The sequence below is a fragment of the Entamoeba invadens genome, assembly GCF_000330505.1.
Source record: "Entamoeba invadens IP1 unplaced genomic scaffold scaff_1105074726403, whole genome shotgun sequence".
Classification (NCBI taxonomy): domain Eukaryota; phylum Evosea; order Mastigamoebida; family Endamoebidae; genus Entamoeba; species Entamoeba invadens.
The window spans coordinates 76,600-95,969 of record NW_004440309.1 but is presented as its reverse complement, the minus strand read 5'-3'; the positions used below and the strand labels follow the sequence as shown (position 1 = coordinate 95,969).

At 33.7% G+C, this 19,370-nt stretch overlaps 4 protein-coding genes across 4 annotated transcripts; 1 reads left to right on the top strand and 3 right to left on the bottom strand.

The window, feature by feature from the left end:
* Positions 1–14: 14 nt before the first annotated feature.
* On the bottom strand, positions 15–2,855 carry EIN_390180 (WD domain containing protein; the record flags this gene model as incomplete). Its single annotated transcript, XM_004256136.1, has 1 exon — positions 15–2,855. A coding segment is annotated over one exon (2,841 nt), but the record flags the coding sequence as incomplete, so codon positions are not given.
* Positions 2,856–3,916: 1,061 nt separating this feature from the next.
* Positions 3,917–11,728, bottom strand: EIN_390170 (hypothetical protein; the record flags this gene model as incomplete). Its single annotated transcript, XM_004256135.1, has 1 exon — positions 3,917–11,728. The coding sequence occupies one exon, from the start codon at positions 11,726–11,728 to the stop codon at positions 3,917–3,919; it is 7,812 nt and encodes a 2,603-aa protein (XP_004256183.1).
* A 1,433-nt stretch (positions 11,729–13,161) lies between these two features.
* EIN_390160 (hypothetical protein) lies at positions 13,162–13,842 on the top strand (the record flags this gene model as incomplete). The annotated part of the gene is made up of 2 exons (XM_004256134.1): positions 13,162–13,303; positions 13,430–13,842. The coding sequence occupies 2 exons, from the start codon at positions 13,162–13,164 to the stop codon at positions 13,840–13,842; spliced, it is 555 nt and encodes a 184-aa protein (XP_004256182.1).
* A 474-nt stretch (positions 13,843–14,316) lies between these two features.
* Positions 14,317–15,108, bottom strand: EIN_390150 (hypothetical protein; the record flags this gene model as incomplete). Its single annotated transcript, XM_004256133.1, has 1 exon — positions 14,317–15,108. One exon carries the CDS (start codon positions 15,106–15,108, stop codon positions 14,317–14,319), a length of 792 nt encoding a protein of 263 aa, XP_004256181.1.
* Positions 15,109–19,370: the final 4,262 nt, after the last annotated feature.

Sequence of the window (19,370 nt, the reverse complement as noted above, 5' to 3'; positions counted from 1 at the left end):
CTCGTCGAGACAACGGTGTAGGCTCGCGTTGAATAGCCAATATCAATAATTCGCTCCTTTTGATCTTTCCACTCGTTCACTGTTTTACACCGCATATCTACTATCGAAACACCACCACTTACACCTCCACAGAAAAAGGACTTGTCACTAAACTGACTCAAACAAGACACTCCACTGGGTATCTCATAATTTTCTAAGCATTTTTCACTCTCAACGTCCCACACAAAAACAGACTCTCCATCCCCAGAGATGACTCGGTGATTCGTCATCGTAGAAAATACCGCCTGTGAAACAACGGGTTTGGGGATGCCTCTCCATGAAGTGATCAACTTTGGCTTGTAGTCCCAATTATTCCACAAACGAACAGACCCATCGCCACACCCACTAACCAAATATGCGTCACTCTTATCAAGCCAGTCCAAGTACTTTACCGATGTGTTAATTGGATTATAATTTGAAAAGTCACTGGTTTCAGTCTGCGATACCTTATATTCAAAGACACCAATAGTGTCTTTCGATATATCAGCAAGTACACACGGCAGTGTCGGGTGATATAACACACACTTTGGGACATGAAGTGATGTTCCAAAAGTGATTCGTGTTTCTTCCTTTAGAATTTTATTTGGAATTTCCATATAACTAATTCGTGAAACCGATTGGACTGCTCTTGTCTGACTCAAGAAATATTCTTGCCGGGAGTCCTTCTCTTCGTTTACTATTTTAAACAACAACGGTCGTCGAAAAACGTCTCTTACCGAGCAATAGAACCGTTCTAATAAGTCATCAAAAATGCGCAAACTTGCCTTTGCAAATTGCTCTAAAGGAGATGTCATCGTCTTCCGACCAAATGGTTTCTGTATGCGACTTTTTTCACATAACGAGAGTAATCCTTCGGCCGCTCTGATAACGTCTGGGTCGGTATCATTGCTTAAATAGAATAACACTTCCTGATATTTCGATGTTTGGTGTCCCATAACAAATACGTGATAAATGAGGACAACTAACAGACTTCTAACTGTCGGACACGCGTCTTTCGCCAACTCACATACTTTCGGGTGGAGTTCATCTAACATTTTTTTGGACTTATCAGCGAGTGGTGTTGGTATTGAGTACATCAGTAAATACACAACAGCACTTCTGACCAACGGAGAGTCGTCTTGTGACAATTCTTGCAACATTGGCTGGAATTGTGGCAAATTGTAGACATCACTTTTCACCCCCTCGTGATCGACAAGTCGTGCAAAGCACACAATCGCCCATATTTTCACCATCGAATTGTCATTTCGTGAGATAGCAAACAGTGCGTCGTAGACGACACTTTTGGTATTCAACTGGTTTACAATGTTTTTGTCCAAGAAGACTTGTGCAAGTAAAAACAACGAGCAAACCAATTCATTTGCTTCTTTAGCTTTTGTTGCTATTTTCATCAGAGCCTCTAACGACCCATGGAGGTATTGGCCTATTTTAGACGAGTCGTATGAAAACAGCTTCGCAAGGCAAAACACCCCAAACTGCTGAAGACCTTCTTTATCAAGACTTTGCACTAAGAGAGGTATAAATCCGATATTCACAACTCTCTCGCATGCAAAGTACCCCAAATCGACGTATTCACACAACATGGAAAACACCTCGACGGTATAGTCTTTTCGTAGAAACAATCTGAATAACATAGGAAGTGGACATGGGTTTGATGGTTTATCGGGATATGTTAAAAGCCATGACTTCATTGAAACAATCAAATTACTGAAGAACGGGGAAGGCACGTAGTTCACTGTTTTCTGTACCATCACAAACTTTGGTATAGCAAGTTCGAGTACCGAGTCCCACAAACTCCACAAGGGGTGATTTGAAGTGTCTGGTAGAGCCGGGTAGCTTTGTGGGGTGTAATTGAACTTCTTCATAATTCGCGTTGCTAAAATGAAGTGTCGAAATAGTGACGCGACTGCGATGTCTTGTCGAAACAACTTCAAGAACATTTCTGGAGTTAAAACGTCCCAGGCAATAGCCTCTGTGATACTCGTTAAAATAGCATACAACTCTGAAAATGGTTGAATTTTTGTTTTGTGGTCGACGGGGAGGATTTTGAGGAAATTTGAAGGCAAAGAGATGATATTATCGTTGGAGTAGTAATAGTCCAAAAAACACATTGAGAGTGGAGTAGTCAAACACGCTGTGAAGATATCGATTGGGTAGTTTGGATTCGTTTGTGGTTTTTGAAGATTGCCATATCCCGAGAAGACGATATACTCCGCTTCTTTCTTCTGCATTTTCTTCAGTTTTTCATTTCTTTTTGTGAACCATTTGAAGAGTCTTTGTGAGTAAGGACAGTCGAGGACATATACAGCTCTGTCTCCCAAACAATCGTAGATATGTGAAATATTCATCGGAACATATGTAGTGATATTTTCATCAAAAAACCAGCACTCGTGGTTCAGTGTAGGTAATGGCACCCCATGTCCGTTATAGTGAAACAACACTCTATCTCTCCCAAATCGTTCTCGCGCAGCTAGACATGATTTTTTGACTATTTCTGGAGTTGGATCCCATAATGGTTCTGTTGAGACAGTAGGTGTACAATACCGTTGGTATTGGTTTGCCAATTGAATTGATATTTCATATCCAATTTCACGCTTCTTATGGTCTTTAACATTAATCCATCCATATATAGAAGATGATATATTTGGTTTAACTAATCCATTAAGTGGGGGGTCGATTCCTATATTTAAACAACAACACAATATTAAATGGGGAGTTTTTATCATCGGAGGAGATGGTAAGTATTCATACTCCTTACTCTTCTTGTGTGCCTCATGTATCCCACAAACTGAAAGGTGGTCCGATTTATTAAAAACCATTCGCTCAAAAACCCCAGACTCGGACATCATCGTTCGGTTTGTTTGTTTTTGAGATCTTCAATTTTCCTCCAGTTTTTCGTTATATATTGACTCGAATGATTTGTTGTTTTTCATTGGAATTTTTAAAATTATTATTTGTGTTTTTTTTAGTAAAACGTCTTTTTGAAATTTTCTTCTAAAAAATGTTTTTCGTTCTTTTTATTAACTTTTTGTGAATTTTGGTAAAAACTACAAATTATTCTTTTTAATTTCTTAATAATTAATAGTTTTAAACTGTTGGACTAAGTCATAATTATTAGTTAATTTGATTCTATATATCAATTTGATTTATCTTTATAGCTTTTTATAGGAACTTAAAAGTAAATCATATTATCTTTTTATAACTTTGACTAGTTTTTTAAAATATAATTATAAAAATAATACAAAACAAATGAATAACATTAAAACTATAATTTATTAATAAATAATCTTTAAAATAATAATTAAATTTTTATAAAAAATCAAGTTTATAAATAGTTCATTATTTTTTTGAGTTTTTCCCATTGTTAATTTCTTTTCCAGTTCATATCAAACCTCAAACTATTTCAAATTAATTTTAGAAATTTCGTATGAAAAATATTAACTTTTCGAACTAATAGAAAATCATAAATAGTTGTAAATTAAATAAATCATACAAAATAGTTATTTAATTAATTTGATTAATTAAAAAAATATTATGTCTAGTTTTATTATGTTTACATATACAGTCATGCGAAAAAGCTGTCGCGTTTGGAAAAACCTGTCTTGAAAAAATATTTTATAGTAAATTTATAATTACTTACTATACAGTATAGCTTCTATTCGATTTATTTGCAGGGTCATTTCACAAAAATCGAATAAAAATATTCGGCATTTCCAAATAACATTTTCTATTTCAGATCATTTGTTTATAGTACTAGAATAGTTCATTACCACCCGAGACAGGTTTTTCCAAACGCGACAGCTTTTTCGCATGACTGTAATAAAAAATTTGTTCACTCTAAAGAAAAAGAATATCAAAAATATAATAAAATAATAAGGTATTAATTATCATCATCATCGAATGTGTAAATAGGTTCTTCGAGTGATGTGATTAAGCTTTTGAATTGATCAAACAGTTTTGTATACTTCTTGCACTCTTCATTGTTCCTCTTCTTTTTAAGTGTAACCAAACTCCCTTCGACACATTCACAAATACGTTGCATTGTTCTGTACAAGGCATTCACTTCATCAACTGAATACAATTTCTTGTAACAACTTGGGTCTCCCAAGAACGCGTCCATAATTTCATATACACTTTCGCTGTGTTTCGGTTCAAGAAGCATCCCAATACATTCCTGAATCTTGTTCAATTGTATCGTGTCGTCCTTTCCACTGTTTTTCAGATTCTGATAGTCCGAAAACGTTTTGGCCAACTTCGCAAACCGGATCTCCAAGTCGTCCGACGCGTTCATTATTGGGGTCAAGCTGTTCTTGTCCGACTTGACGACTTTCACTCGTTTCATTCCACATGGCATTGACAGTTCGGTAGTGAGCAAGAACCGTTCTTTCTCTCTTTTCATCAATGGCGCTTTACTTCCCGTGTCTTTTTCATACATGAAACTCGCAGTGTTCGTCAGAAGTGTTTGTGGCTCTCTTATAGGTTCCGAGTCGACAACTGGATACACCAAAGTAACTTTCATATAACACTTCGTTTCGTCTTTAATCTTCCCATTCTTGTCGATGATCTCTATACTTTGATTCTCCGGCTTAAAGATCTTCAGTAACTCTTCCTTGAACTGATCAAGGGGTTTCACCGACCTGTAGATGTACCCAAGAGGGTTTGGCATACTTTCAAACGGCGCTCCAACAAACTCAAGCAAAAAGAAGTACCCACTATACACTGGTGCGTTAGTCTTCTGGTCCATTTTCGAGTACAGCTCTTTGATCTTCGCATGGCACTTTGCAAGTTTCGAGTAGTTCTCAGTCTCCTCATAGAACGGCAACTCAAAATTACACAACACAAGTGCGTAATTGTACAACTGAGCAGCCTCAAACTCTTGAATACCAAATTTGATGTGGTTCGCCATTGTTTCAAATGAGCAGTCGTTGTTCTCCTGTAATTCCTTTGGTTCGTCCATTGTCAAAAAGTCCGTACACACTTCTTTTAATGAGTTTTGTGGCAAGTCGATCTGTCTGTTCGCAATATGATTGTAAATGTAATGCACCATATGTAATTCACACATCCCAGCTTCAACGTCGTTCCCATTCTCTTTGTTCTTGTCCGCCATTTTATTGAACCACGTCAAGTGTAGTCGTGGATTGCTCTCATAGTCCTTTGTACTCTCATAGAATTTCCAGATGATAAAGTCCGGGTCTTTAATCACCTTGTTTGACTCATCCAACTCAACCAATTTGTTCATCATCTTTTTCATCTCTTCATTCATCTCTTTCACACACTTATCGAAGATCTGTTGCTTGTGCCGATTGACGTCCAAGAACGCTTCTTCCTTGAAATAGTCGTTCTCGTCCAAAAAGTATTTCCGGTCCTCATCAGACACTCCTTTGTTCTCCTTCTCGTCGTCTTTCTTCACATCTTTCTCTTCTTTCTTCTCTTCCGATTTGTCCGTGCTCGTCGACTTCTTCGAATACTCCAACACCATTTCGTTGATTTGTTTCGTGCTATTCGTTACCGTCTTCGTGAGTGTATGGTAGTCGCAATACGCATTCAATTCGGGAATTTCCATTTTCTCCATTTCAACTATCGTCTTCCTCTTCTGTTTCAGTTCTTGCACATTCGCAAAGAACTTCTCATCATCCACTTTCAAACTTTCCTTCTTCTCAGCAAACTCAATTTGTAACGTGTTGTACTCTTTCCGTTTCTCTTCGTAATTCTCTTCAATGCTTTTTTGTTCTTTAAACTTCGTCGCCATCTCTTCGATTTTGTCCAAACACACGTCCACCAAGTTGTCATCAATCTCAACAATATCAAAACAAATCGGTTTCAGTGAAGCAAGCATATTGGCCGTTTCGGCATCATCACTCTGCGAAGAGTCGGTCGAGAGTCTTCCCGTGTTTTGTGGGGCACCAACACTCATGTTCGTCGATTGTAATGAAAACGTTTCTCCTTCAGCCAACGCAATACTTTTTCGTGTCCCTCTTTTCCGTGGATTTAACCTCTTGAGTTCACTCATAGCTGACGACTTCAAGTATTCCATCCCAAGTAATTGTTCCGCCATCTCCTTCCGAAGCTTCAGAATATCAGGCTTTTCCGTAAGACAGTCATCCGCTATTTTACTCAACCAAGAGACGTGTTGGTTCTGATACCAATCCTTTTGTCGCATTAACAACTCAACTGTTTTACTCCATTCAAACACTCTCACTGCCGATATCGCGTGTTCTCGTTCACGTTTATGCCACTCCCTCATAAAGTTCATTCTCTTCGAATTCGCTTGGACTACTCTGATCATCGAATTCACCATTTCTCCTATCGAACGAGTCAACGGGAGTATTAACTTCCAATACTCAAATCGGAGGTACCAAGGTTTTGTCATTTTCACAAGAGAATTGAACTGCCCAAATACCTTAGAATCACTCACTTCCACTCTCTCCATTATTCTTGAAAAGTCCGATGTCGTGCTTTCGGTAAACGAGTCGTTCAAAGGTTGGTCATACAATTTCTTCGTGCTCATCGAATGCATTTCTTCAATCTCATTCATCACATTCACTCGCGTGTTTTCAAGCTCTTTTGTACTCGTCTCAAACCGTTTAAATGCGTCCGTCGTGGTTTTTATCAATTTCACCTTTTCACTAAACAAATTTTTCACACTGTCCAACAGCTCTTCAAAGTCTTCATCTTTGACTGGGAAATACGGGTTCTCTTGCCCTGTTGTGCCCTTAGAAGAACTAAACAAGACTTTCCGTCTCTCTACTTCTTGTGTTACTCGTTCTTCGTCTTTCTCTCGCTCAACACGAAGCCTCAAAAGGGAATCAAACGTTAAATCCTCGCTCTTCACTTCACTCCTTTCGCCTTCGGTAATTGGCCGCAAAACGTTTTCAATGATCCACTTCAACGTTTCAACAGAGTCTTTTGTGTGTTGCCCAAAGACGCTTTCAAGTTCAAGTGCTTCCGTTTGATCTCTCTGCCACACCGTGTTAATCTCATTTAAGTTTCTAATGAGCATCCCAAACTTGCCAAGAGCTTCATCACACTTTTCTATGAGGGGCTTCTTAAACACACAGTCACGATATTTCAAGTCTAACTGTTTCTTCACATTTTTGACATCAATTCCTCTCACTCGCAATTTCGAAGAGAAGAACCCAGTGATTTGTTCTTTGAGTGACGTATATCCATTGACCAAATCAGCAGGCATTTCCACAAATGGTTCTAGAATACGGTTGTGCGCATCAATCACATCGGCCATAAATTGTAAAAAGGACTCGCTCTCTCCAGCATCAATTCCAAGTTGCAGTTGTTGTATTCTAAACAGATATTTGCTATCTAAAACACCCTTCTCCTTGTAAAGGGCAATTAACATTTCTATCAACTTTTTGCTCGACCCAAAGTCCTTCGCCGGCAACAACACCAAGTCGCCCAACGTGTCTTCAAACTTCAATTTGTTTGTCATCAAATTCTGTAACTGCCCAAGGGCACACACAATGTGATTGGATATCCGAGACAGATCCATATCACACAAGAAATTGATCTTCGAGAATATATACAAATTGTGCATAGCCATATGAGAAATGACGTTGTCTTCATTCCCACACAGCTTCAAAATGTTTTTCAAAAGATTGAACGAGAAGTCGACACGGCGTGTGAAGATGTAATTGTAGTGATTCAGCAACAACTTCCTCACAAATGCAAAGAGCTGTTCTGCATACTTTCTATTCATCGGGCAATCAAACAGCACTTCATTGATCACATTCTCAACATCAACCAACGCACTCTTCGTTTGGCCTTCCTCGTCGTTCTCGACATTCTCCATGTTTTCCGTTGTTATTTCCATCTGTCGTGCTATTTCATATATCATTTCCAAGACGTCCATCGCCACCATAACACAATCAAATATCATATTGTTCTTCAAAAACCAGAACTTCTCTTCTTTCTCCTTGTCCAAATACTTCTGGTTCTTCGATTCGATGTCTATAACATGCGTTTTAACTTCTTTCGTCTCTTTCACTTGGTCTTCCTTCGCCTGACTCGGTCGTCGTATTCGTTTATGTTGGGACGTTTCCTTCGTCTGATTTTGTTGACTCGGTTCATTCGATAATGTGTCGTACATCCGCTTTCTTTCATTTTCTACAACATTTTCAACATCAAGTAAAATAGGAAGGGGGTACTGCGACAAGATCATAATCGCTCGTTTGATGATATTAGTGATGATTTTCAATCGCGACGGGACTTCATTCTCAAGCCACGTCCTTAACGTCTCATCGTCCATAATTTTGAACACATACAAACAAGCAAACATAAGTAGTTCGACTTCTTCAAGACCTTTCCCTTTATTCGTTCTGCTCTGTGCATTCGCCCAAGTAATGAAGTAATCATCTTCGTCGATCAATCTCAGTAACAGTGGCATCAACATATCAGATAAAATCCCCTTTTTATCTTCACTCTGTAAATTGATATTTAAGTCAAGGCGTTGTAAAAACGATATCAGCGACATCACTGCCATCTTAGAGAAGTCCGACGGTTTCTGTATTAACAAGAGATATTGTCGTAACAAAAAGCACGTCGGTAAGTACTTTTCTAATACATTGTCTTCCAAATCTTCAATATTTGTCACCTTCAGTTTGTTTGGAAGACACAATTTGTCAATATATGGAAACTTCGAAAATTCATTGACAGCATCAAGTCTCAGAAGTGTTAAGAAGATCATCTCTTCGGAGTTCATCTCCATCTTCTTCGGACCAACTTCCATCTCAACATATGGCGAAGACAGTTGCATGATGTGGTACTCCAACATCACAAGTGCTTCACTCCTTCCCATCAATCGGAACATTTTCATCAAAAATTGGACATATGCCAAATTGGCTTCGACAAGGTTCTTAAAATTTTTGTTCAGCACAGCTTGTCTCAGTGTATCTGAAAACGCAGTATAAAACGCCTGTAAAAACGACTTTTTGAATCGTGAGAGTATCTCGTCGGTAAATCCCTTCGATCGATCGCCAACTAAATTTCCAGAGGCATCCAAAATGCTCACAACAATCCGCGTCATCACTTCAAAGAAGAACCAAACTGACCCAAACACAAAAGATTCTTGTTTTACACTAACAAGCTGCGTCTTCACTTTAATTACCATATTAGACAACGAAGAAGAATTACACTCACAGTGATAGAGTAAATACCGAGACAAAACAGGGTGTCTAATAGCTTCAATACCAATCTCCTTGCATGCCATAAAGTGTTTCAGTTCATACGAAGAGACTTTGTTCACAATATCAAACACGGCGTTTGATATAATTGAAGTGACTCCCAACAATCCATTCAAGATAACGGGAAGAAAATGTACACAGTCGCTCTCCGGGAGATTCGCAGAGCTCCCCTTAATCGTCTCTTCGAGCATTCGTATTGTCTTGTCGTCGTTCTCCGACTTCTTTGAGACGTTTTCAAGCTTTGTGTATCTATTGATTAATTGGATGAATTTATATGTCTCGCTGCTTGTTGGGTATATAGTACTAAAAAGACTTAATTTGACTTTAAGATACGTCTTCGTCGATTCCATGAAGTCCTGGTGGCTCAAGTAGTTCTTATTTGGGTTCTTCATAATCGGAAGAGTGATCTCTCCATTCAAATCATTGAGAAGTAACAACTGTCCATTCGCAGCAATTGGGTCTTTCTCCAGTTCATTAAACAGGGGATACACCGCATACAGTGGTTTTGAGGTGTTTCCACTTTCTTCTGCCGACACGTCGAAAATCGAGAAAAGCAAATGATGTGTTTTCTTCAATGGGAATGGCAACTCGATTCGCATCTCTGTGAAGAACTGCCCGACTTTCGAGTGTGAGAATGAAGAATGGCCTCCCGTGAGCATCTCAGTTGTTCCTTTCTTAATAAGAGTCTTCTGTGGGTAGAACACTTTTAAGTCAAGACTTTCATCGGAGACATTCCCATCAGATTCTCTTAACGCAACTTTAACAATGACTCCAGCCCTCTTTCTCTCCTTCCCAAGGAACACTTCAGTAGGACTAACGATCATTCGATTGACATATTGGTTGTTAATGTCACAGAGTTTGTCGACTGCACAAAGGTCTTCGAGTATTGGGATATCAACAACTTTGTCGCCTTTCACCTTTTGTTCCTCTTCAAGTTCTTTGTTTCGCTCCTTTCCATCAAACAAACGCGCCGTCGCCTCTTTCCACTCTTCAAGCGGAGAATAACTGATTGTGGGTACCCACACGTGGCAGACAACTTCTTTCGCCTTTTTCATTTTGATGTCTTCAATCAAGTCAAACAACTTCTTTTCACTTTCAACGTCTTCTCTGTAGAATTTGAAATTGAGAAGTTGGCCTCTCTTCTCAAATTGTTTCTTGTCGATTGGGATCAGTCCAACAAACAGAAGTTGCTGTTTGCTATAGTCCAGTTTCATCGTCGCTATCTTCTCGCGATACTTCTTCGCCTTCTTGTCTTCAAGTCCTTTCTCGTATAATTCTCTCACGCCGTCGATATCGCCGTCCGCGTTTTTATAGTATCGCACAACTCCCCAGATTTCATCGTTCTGAATATCATCAGGCCACAGTCGAATCAGTGCCGGACTCATATGTGTGAATGCATCTATCGTGTCTTTATTTCTGTTCAATTCTACATAGTAGTCGGAACACAACTTCCTTTTGTTTGTGACATCGACAAGACAAAACGTCGAAGTGATTTGTTCGACGTGTCCTTCGCCCACTAACATATATTCAAACACAAAATTCTTTCTTTCATCTTTTGCGTGGACAGGGACGTCCTCAAGGTCTTTATGCACCTTTGGTGTTTGAAATACAGGGTTAAAAAAGTCAAACATGTTCGGGTTGATTTTCCTTCGTTTCGACCGTTCGACTATATCGACCATTCGAACGTCCAATTTCATATCAGTGTCATTCTCTTCATTCATCCCCTTTAAACTTTTCTCGTTGTTCCCTTGACACATCTCTGAAGAAACGGATTGAAGACCTTCTGCTTGTGCGTCTGAGATTTGTTTGAAAGCTTCTGAGTACTTCTTACACTTAGTAGTCTTAAAAAAGTCGTCGATGGTAGCCGGATTGACCGAGTTGTAATACACGGTGTTTTCCTTGATGACGTGTCGCTTTCCAAAAAACATTTTTTCGATCATTTTGAGGTACTTTGCCATATCATCGTTCCCCTCTAGAAATAAGACGGGACATCGTTCTTTGCGTTCCGTCTCTTCGACGATCTTTTGGATGACGAAATCAGTACTTGAGAAGTATAAAAAATCGTTTGGGACGTCATTCTCGCCGACGAATTGAGCTGCGTAGAGTTCGTATATGTTTTTTGGGTTTGCGATAGCTTTCAGTTCATCACATTTGGACTGCAAAAGTCGTTGGAATTCTTGAAAGACTTTTTGTGGGACTCGACTTGAAAATTCGGTGGAGGACTGACTGAGCAAATGTTTGATTTGTGACTCGGGTAAATTGATTTTCTGTTGAGCTATCATCGTCTTCCGGTCGAGACCAGACAAACTTTGTTGGAGTTGATAAGCGTCGATGACGCCCCACCCTTCCGTATCTAAATTAAAAAAGACAAGTGTAGTTGTATCTGTGTCCGGCTTTTTGGGTTTTGGCCCAGATATGTTGATGGGGGATGCCTCGACAACTTTCATCTCGCCAAACACCTTGTTTAGAAAAAGATTTTTCTTGTCATTAGGTTCCATCGTTGTACGCCTTTTCAAGTTTTGTCTTTTTTTTTGTTCGTTCCGTTTTTCTATCTTGGGGTTCCTACAGTTCCAGTACATTTTCTCGGGATTTCTAACTTGAGAACATATCCACAACCTTCGCCTTCAATGCCTTTAGCTATAAATGTGGTGCTTTTATGTATTTTTTTTTCTTTTTTGAAGCTAAAACTAGAAGAAAATTATGATAGTTGGTAGAGTTAATTTGTATTTGCTCATTTATTGTTATTATTATCCTTTTTGGTGTAGTTTGATAAATTATAATAAATAGTATTTGGTAATTTGTAAAGCTTATTGGGAAAATAATTAAAAAATGGTTTTTTATAGTAAATTAATTGAATAAAAAAAGATAATAATAAACCAATCATTGATGTTACTAAATTATTTCGATCGTTTTCACCCGCTTTTTTACGTAAAATAAATATAAAAGTTTTTTTACTTGTTGTGTTTTTAAAAAAAAAGTTAGTATTTTGTTAAGTTACAAAAAGGTAACAAATATATTATAGTTAATAATAATTTTAATGTTATTTATAGCTTTAATAATTTTTTTTAAAACAATTTCTGTGATCTTTAAACTAAATCAAAACCATTAATTTCTGTTTCTTTAAAAAGTAATAATAATGTAAATCATTGATTTTCGATTCAAATAAAAAATATACGTTTTATTTGAATGTATTCTTTGTAAACTAATTATAATAAAATAAATTAAATAAACACCATAAATAACATTGAACAAAATAAAATTTAAAAATTCGGGATTTTTCAAGTTTATTTGATTGTTTTCCTATTTTTAAGAAGTTTATAATTTGCATATTATTACATAAGCAAAAATAGTAAAAAAAAAATAATTTATTTTAACCTTAGCAAGTCAACTGAATCAACTTTTTTTGTGGGAAGGTGAAATCTGGATAAAATTTATCTAGATCATATTTATTTTTAGAACAATTAAAAATAAATTCAAAACACAAAATCGATTAGTTTTCGCGCAAACTACTGGTCTTTACAGACCCATGTTTCCTATTTTCCATGTGTTAAAAATAGTCAATACTTGCTGTTACGAGACATACACATTAATTTTCATGAGAGCGCTTCGATTTTTATCAATTTTTCATTATATAAATTGGTTTGTGACACACCGTTCTTAATTTAAGATCTTTTTAGTTCAAATACAAAAATAAAAAAGTGACTTATTTTAAGTCAAAAAATCAAGGATATAAATTATCCAGTTTTCACTTCGTAAGGTTAAAAATGCAGCAAGTAAAAAAATTCAGTGTTATTTTAAGTTTAAAAAAATTATAATAAATTATAATTTAAAAATAAAGTCACAATTATTTATTAATAAAATAGTATAATTGTTAATATAATATTTGATAAGAATGCTCGACTTAAACTATTTGAATTTCAACTCAAAAACAATGGAACATACCCAAAGAAGAACGTGCCGCAAATTTACAAAAGAACCTGTGAGTAAAACGGATATGGATGCTTTATTACTAGCTGGGCGTAGTGCTCCAACTGCCCGTAATATGCAGCCACTTCGGTTTTATGTGTTGACAAGTTTTTTATTATCTAATTTCTATGATATTTTAACACCATTGTTATTAATAACATTGTGTGTAAAATGGTATTAAGTATTAACATATTTAATATAATTTTAATAAAAAATAAGTATTAACATATTAGACACTGAGTTCATCGCAAAAGTAGCAGATGAGTGTCAAGATACCATTTTCAATTTGAATCCAACACTTTATACAGAAAGAATGTCTTCATTGGGTGTCAAATCAATACTAACATATGACTGTCCATCAGCAATTATTATCACTGTTGAAAAGTCAAACAAAAGTTATGCTGAGATCAATGCGGGGTTTGCAGCACAAAACATATTAGTGGCGGCTTCCATTCTTGGTCTTGCTACGGTCCCAATTGGTATTATCACGCTTGTTGCTGATAAGTGGTTAAATGCACTTCATAAAGAAAGTAAAACAGATATCGATGAGGATCTTCTTTTGATGATCGCAATTGGACACCCTGACACAAAATTTGTTGAGAATCTTCCAAAGAAAGTTTTAAGTTCGGATGTGGTTTTAATTTAACTCATCTACTATTTAATTTTTTCTATTCAAATAACCATTAATTTTTATAAATTATTGATTCTTATAAATATAAGTTTTTTATTATATTTTTTTCTATATTGTAGTGTATAGAAATAAATCACTTATATAATATCAGAAATTTTCAAAATCACAATCCTAATTACCCACGTCACCATTTCATAACCAAAATGTTCATTTTCTCTTATAAATTCGTACGTTATAATACCACATTTTCGGCAATAATTATTTTGGAAACCTCTGTATAATATAATATTATATTTTATTATATATTATATTATATTATATTATATTATATTATATTATATTATATTATATTATATTATATTATATTATATTATATTATATTATATTATATTATATTATATTATATTATATAATAATAAAACTTCTTTCTATTCAAATATTAAACTTTATTATATGTATTAATTGAAACAACAATGATGAAAAAATGAGTTAAAGTGCCTTCTCAATTGTGAACCACTCCCAGCTTTGAGCAATTGCTTTGTCAGCAGTCAAAACGCCATTTGGTTGAGCGGACAAATACTTTCCAGTTGGTGTTTTGATGGTATACATCTTCTTTTCTGGTGACTTTTCTATGATGAACCATTCCCAACCTTTGAAATTAGTTGAGCATTTCTCCATCTTCCCATTGGGGTTGGCTGAGACATACTTTCCATGCCAATTTCTGAATCCGACTTGTGTCTTATCGTTTGGTACCATGTTGACTTGGAACTTCTCCCATTCCTTGAGATGTGGTGCAGTTGCACTGATGTCGCCGGCTGGTGTAGCAGTGAGGTACTTTCCATGGAAAGATTTGATGGCGATGGTCGTTCCAGCAAACTTTTTAGACTTTGGCTTTGAGCCAATAGTTTTGATCTCAAATTTCTCTGATTGTGCAGCAATCATTTTACCGGCTGTAAGTTCACCGTTCATAGCAGAAGACAAGTACTTTCCGTGATATGACTTGATTGTGTACTTCTTATCTGAGGTCTTAACGATTTCTAAGAACTCCCATTCTTTGATGTGTGGTGCGCATACCTCTAATGTATTTCTTGGATTGATCGAAAGATATTTGCCGTGGCAAGTCTTCAAAGCAACTTTGTTCTGTGGAGCTTCTACAATCTCAAAGGTTTCCCACTGTTGTGGCAAGTCTCTGTTAGCTATAACAGTTCCATTTGGTTGTGCTGAGAGGTACTTGCCAAAGTTGTTTTTGATGGTGATTTGTTCGCCAATGAATTTGCTCATCTTGTTGGTAGTAAAAAATAATTCTTCTTTTTATAGTTTGTGTGACGTCGAAATTTTTTTCAGTATAATAAAAGTATTATTTTGTGAATTATATGATTATGGTTTTACTATTGACGTTTTTCATCAACAATTATTAGTTTTTAGATTAGTGCTTCTTTGTTTTGGATCTTAATTTCTTGTTTGAGACGATTTCCACAATATTTAGGAAATTTGCACGAAACTTTAATTCAGAGAGACACTAAGTTATTTAAAGAGGTTTTGTCGCTTTTTGAGTTACGCTCAAATATCATTTCGTATGTAGAACTTGAAAGCAAAATCACTATTTTATATAAAAAAAATATTATCTACTGTTCCAATATGTCACATTTCAAATTATAAATAAAAAAAATAATTACAATTTAATTATTACCTCTTTATTGAAAACGTCTTTTTTTTCTTATATCTAATATACTAGTCAGCAACATAAATTTTGTTTGTGAACTAATTTTGCATATTTGCATAATATATTTATGTGTGATTTGAACAAAATTTCATAAAAAGACGACCATACCTCGTCCTAATAATTATATCACCGTTTTAATCGTTTTTATTGGGTTTGACATATTAAACAAAACAACTTCTTATTATACATTCATCAACATATTAATTTATTATTTTTATTTTGTTTTCAATGATCAAAATAAGCTTTGTGAGTTTTTTTAGATATGATATACTATTTGATGTGTATTATACAATCACCAAAATTTAATGTCACTTTCACTGTTTTTAATATTCTATTATCACATAACCATTTTCATGTGATAAAGAAATGTTGACACTTTTGTTTTCAAAACATACCAACAATTGTTTTTTGATATTTTTTATTTTTCCAAGGTTTGGAGTGACAATAACTATGAAAGATGTAATTTAATCATCATTCTTGTTTCATCACGAGCATTACTACTGCAGCCTTTTGTGATACAATTTCAAACATCAAATTTTGTATATGAAACGTTTTTAATTGATATTTATGATTATCTCGTTTTAGTACAGTCTGTCTTTTAAAGTTATCTGGTGCCTTTTGGACCATAAAAAATGGAATAATTCGGGGAGCAGTCCCAAAAATCCATCCCAATTGTTTCGGGTTTTTTCACATTTTACCTAATGCCCGATGTTTAGACAAAAATGAAGCTATTTTTTGTCCACCAGATAACTTTAAAAGACAGACTCTAATGTTATTTTTTCATTTCTAAATGTACATAAATTTTTCCAAACAATGTACAAATTTTTCTGAAAAATCATTACAAGTCAGTAACAAATAAAGATGGAAATAATGAAAAATGAAACCAGTGGACATTCTATTATTAATTATTTACAATTCTAAAAGGAATAATTAGGATGTTTTGATTTTCCCCTTCAATTCTTTTGTTGGAAAATGTAATTGTAATAGTTTTTTGTTTGTAAGACTATTTTATATTATTAATAATCAAATGAATTGAATATATGTTATATTTATTGGTCGAGACATAATTATATTATCCAAAAAATATTTAAATTTAATTTTAAGTATTTAAGTACTTGGTTGTTTATTGTTTTAAGATAAAATAAACTGACTGATAACTTGTTTAGGGTACATTAAATTATTCCAATTAAAAAATTTACAAATAAACAGACATTTTTCATTTATTTTTCTTTTTAAAAAACATTGGTTTATTAAAGTGTTAAACAAAGAATTAAAATAATTATTTTATTAGATAATTATATTGGTTGTTATGTGGAAAAATCAAAATAAAAAATTCAAGAAACTTAGACACAACCAATTATAGAAGTGCACGAACCAAATTAAAATTCAATATTTTAAAAATAAAATTCAATCACCAATTTTTTTAAATAATTTGTCAATTTATTTTTAGATTTACTTTAATTTGATTTATAAATAATTTAATTGTTGTATTTAAAAATAAAATAACAATCTTGAAACTTTATTTGTTGGGTTTATTAAAAACATTGAAAATGTTATTATAGTTATATAATTTGTTATTGTTTGTTAATTTTTGGACAACAAAGTTATTGTATATTATAATTGTTAAAATTAGTTTAAAAATATAATTATTTTTTTGCTTGATGAAAAGGTTGGAATAAATTGAACGATGTTGTTTTGTTTTGTGTTTGATAGACACTTTTCTGTTTTTATGACTTTTTGAATAACAGTTTCTTTTAAATTTAAAAATACAAACTAACAAAACATTAAATTGTTTAAACCTAAACTCTATATATGGTTTTTCATAGTAAAAATAATTAATTTTTTATGATAATATAATTACAAAAAACACCCATTTACAATTACAATACCACCAATAGAACTATTTCCGAATATAATATTACGTGTTTATTTTGAAAAAATAATAAAATAATGTTTTTATTTTAAAAAATACCTTTTATTTAAAAGTAAAATTGAGTTGATTTTATTATTCAAATAAACACACATTATTGATGTTTGGACAACAATGACAATAGAGACACATTAGCGTTGTTTTGATTTTTTTTTAAAATAGAAGCATTGCCGACACAATTTTTATTTGGTTATTGTTTGCTATTATTTAATAAAAATGAAAATAAAACAAGTGGTATTTATTGTATACACAATTAAATTTTGAAAAAGTCAAGAGATGGCACACAAAGATCCAATTTTTTTTTGTATTTCAACACTGTATTAATAGAATAATGTGTATTCAGTTGGTAACACGAAATTTATAAATAGAATTAATAAAGTGTATATAAAGCTAGAATTTGATAATCAAAAACAACAATTAAACAACAATGAAATGGAGTTGATTACATTATTATCTTCAACATGTATATATTAAACCAAATGGGTAATGTCAAAGAATTTAAGCTCACATCTCAAATGCTTAAATATATATGTCATGCAATATTAAAAACAACAAACAGAATGAAAACTGACACTATTTAAAATTAACAACATCAACAATGTCAAAAAAGTTACAATGATCGAAAACATTCTTTCCTTTTATGTGATAAGTAGCCTACAGTTAATGAATTAATTGTGCAATTATTAAAACTAATGACTAAAGAAAATACAATAAAAGTCACATACAATAATACCGAATGCGCCACAATAAACGAGAAACAAAATTAACAAAGAAACAATCTTATTATTTAATCTGTATTAAAAGGTAAAAAGGCGCATCCCCATTTGGTTAATAAAGCATCACAATTAACAAAACAAAGGTTGTTTCTTTTATTTAAAAAAACGTTAAAGGTATTGATCCATTAGAATGTAAGTAAGAGAGGCCGGCTCGAACCGAGTCGGCGAACAATGTAATTGAAAAATATATACCCGTGAACATGCCATTGTGACTTTTTTATTGTTATAAAAAAGTCCCTCTTTGTTGTATACATAAAGTAAGACTGAAGATAATGATAATTAATTAATAAAATAAATCAATAGCGCTTATACGGCATAAAATAACAGTCTTAACAACAAATTATAGAGGTATAAGCGCTTATATTTATAATATTATAATATTATAAATATAATACAGATATACAAAAAGATTGTTGAAGAAAAGAAAGGAAAGAATCACTTGGTATTATTGATCGATTACATTGTTAGTTAATTGTTTTTTATTATAATATATAATAATAAATATAATAATAATACCTATAATTGAATTATATCATTAATAATAAACATGTAAAAAATAAATTGTTTTTTATACAAATTATATTTTGATCACAATTAAACATTTTCGAAATATTTTCTATTATTTTATTTTAGAAGATAATAATATTATCAGAACATTAAATTTTTGAATATTTAAAATTGTCGTAACATCACTGATATTTATTTTATCTCATCTAAAAGTTATTATATTACAACCAAAATAAGCATGTCTATTCGCAATGATATATTACTGACATATTTCGGTGATTTCAAAAGTTTCTTAAGATTAAGTTGTAAATTTAAAAAACGTGGTACGTAGTTGACTCAGATATTTTTACTAATATTTTCAACTGCGTTATCAACTTGGATTGATGATAGCAGTATCACTATCATAACTAAACTTTGTTGATGTGGTGTTGGTATCATATTTAAAGTGATAAATTTGGGGAGAACGGTCGCTGTGAAGAAGATCAGACATTTTAAAAAGTTAGAGATGATGAGTTGTAAACCGAAGTCGACATGGTTCAGAATAATCCAATACCTCACATAATCACATTTATTGAAGCTGTATAACAAAATGGGATGTGTATGATGT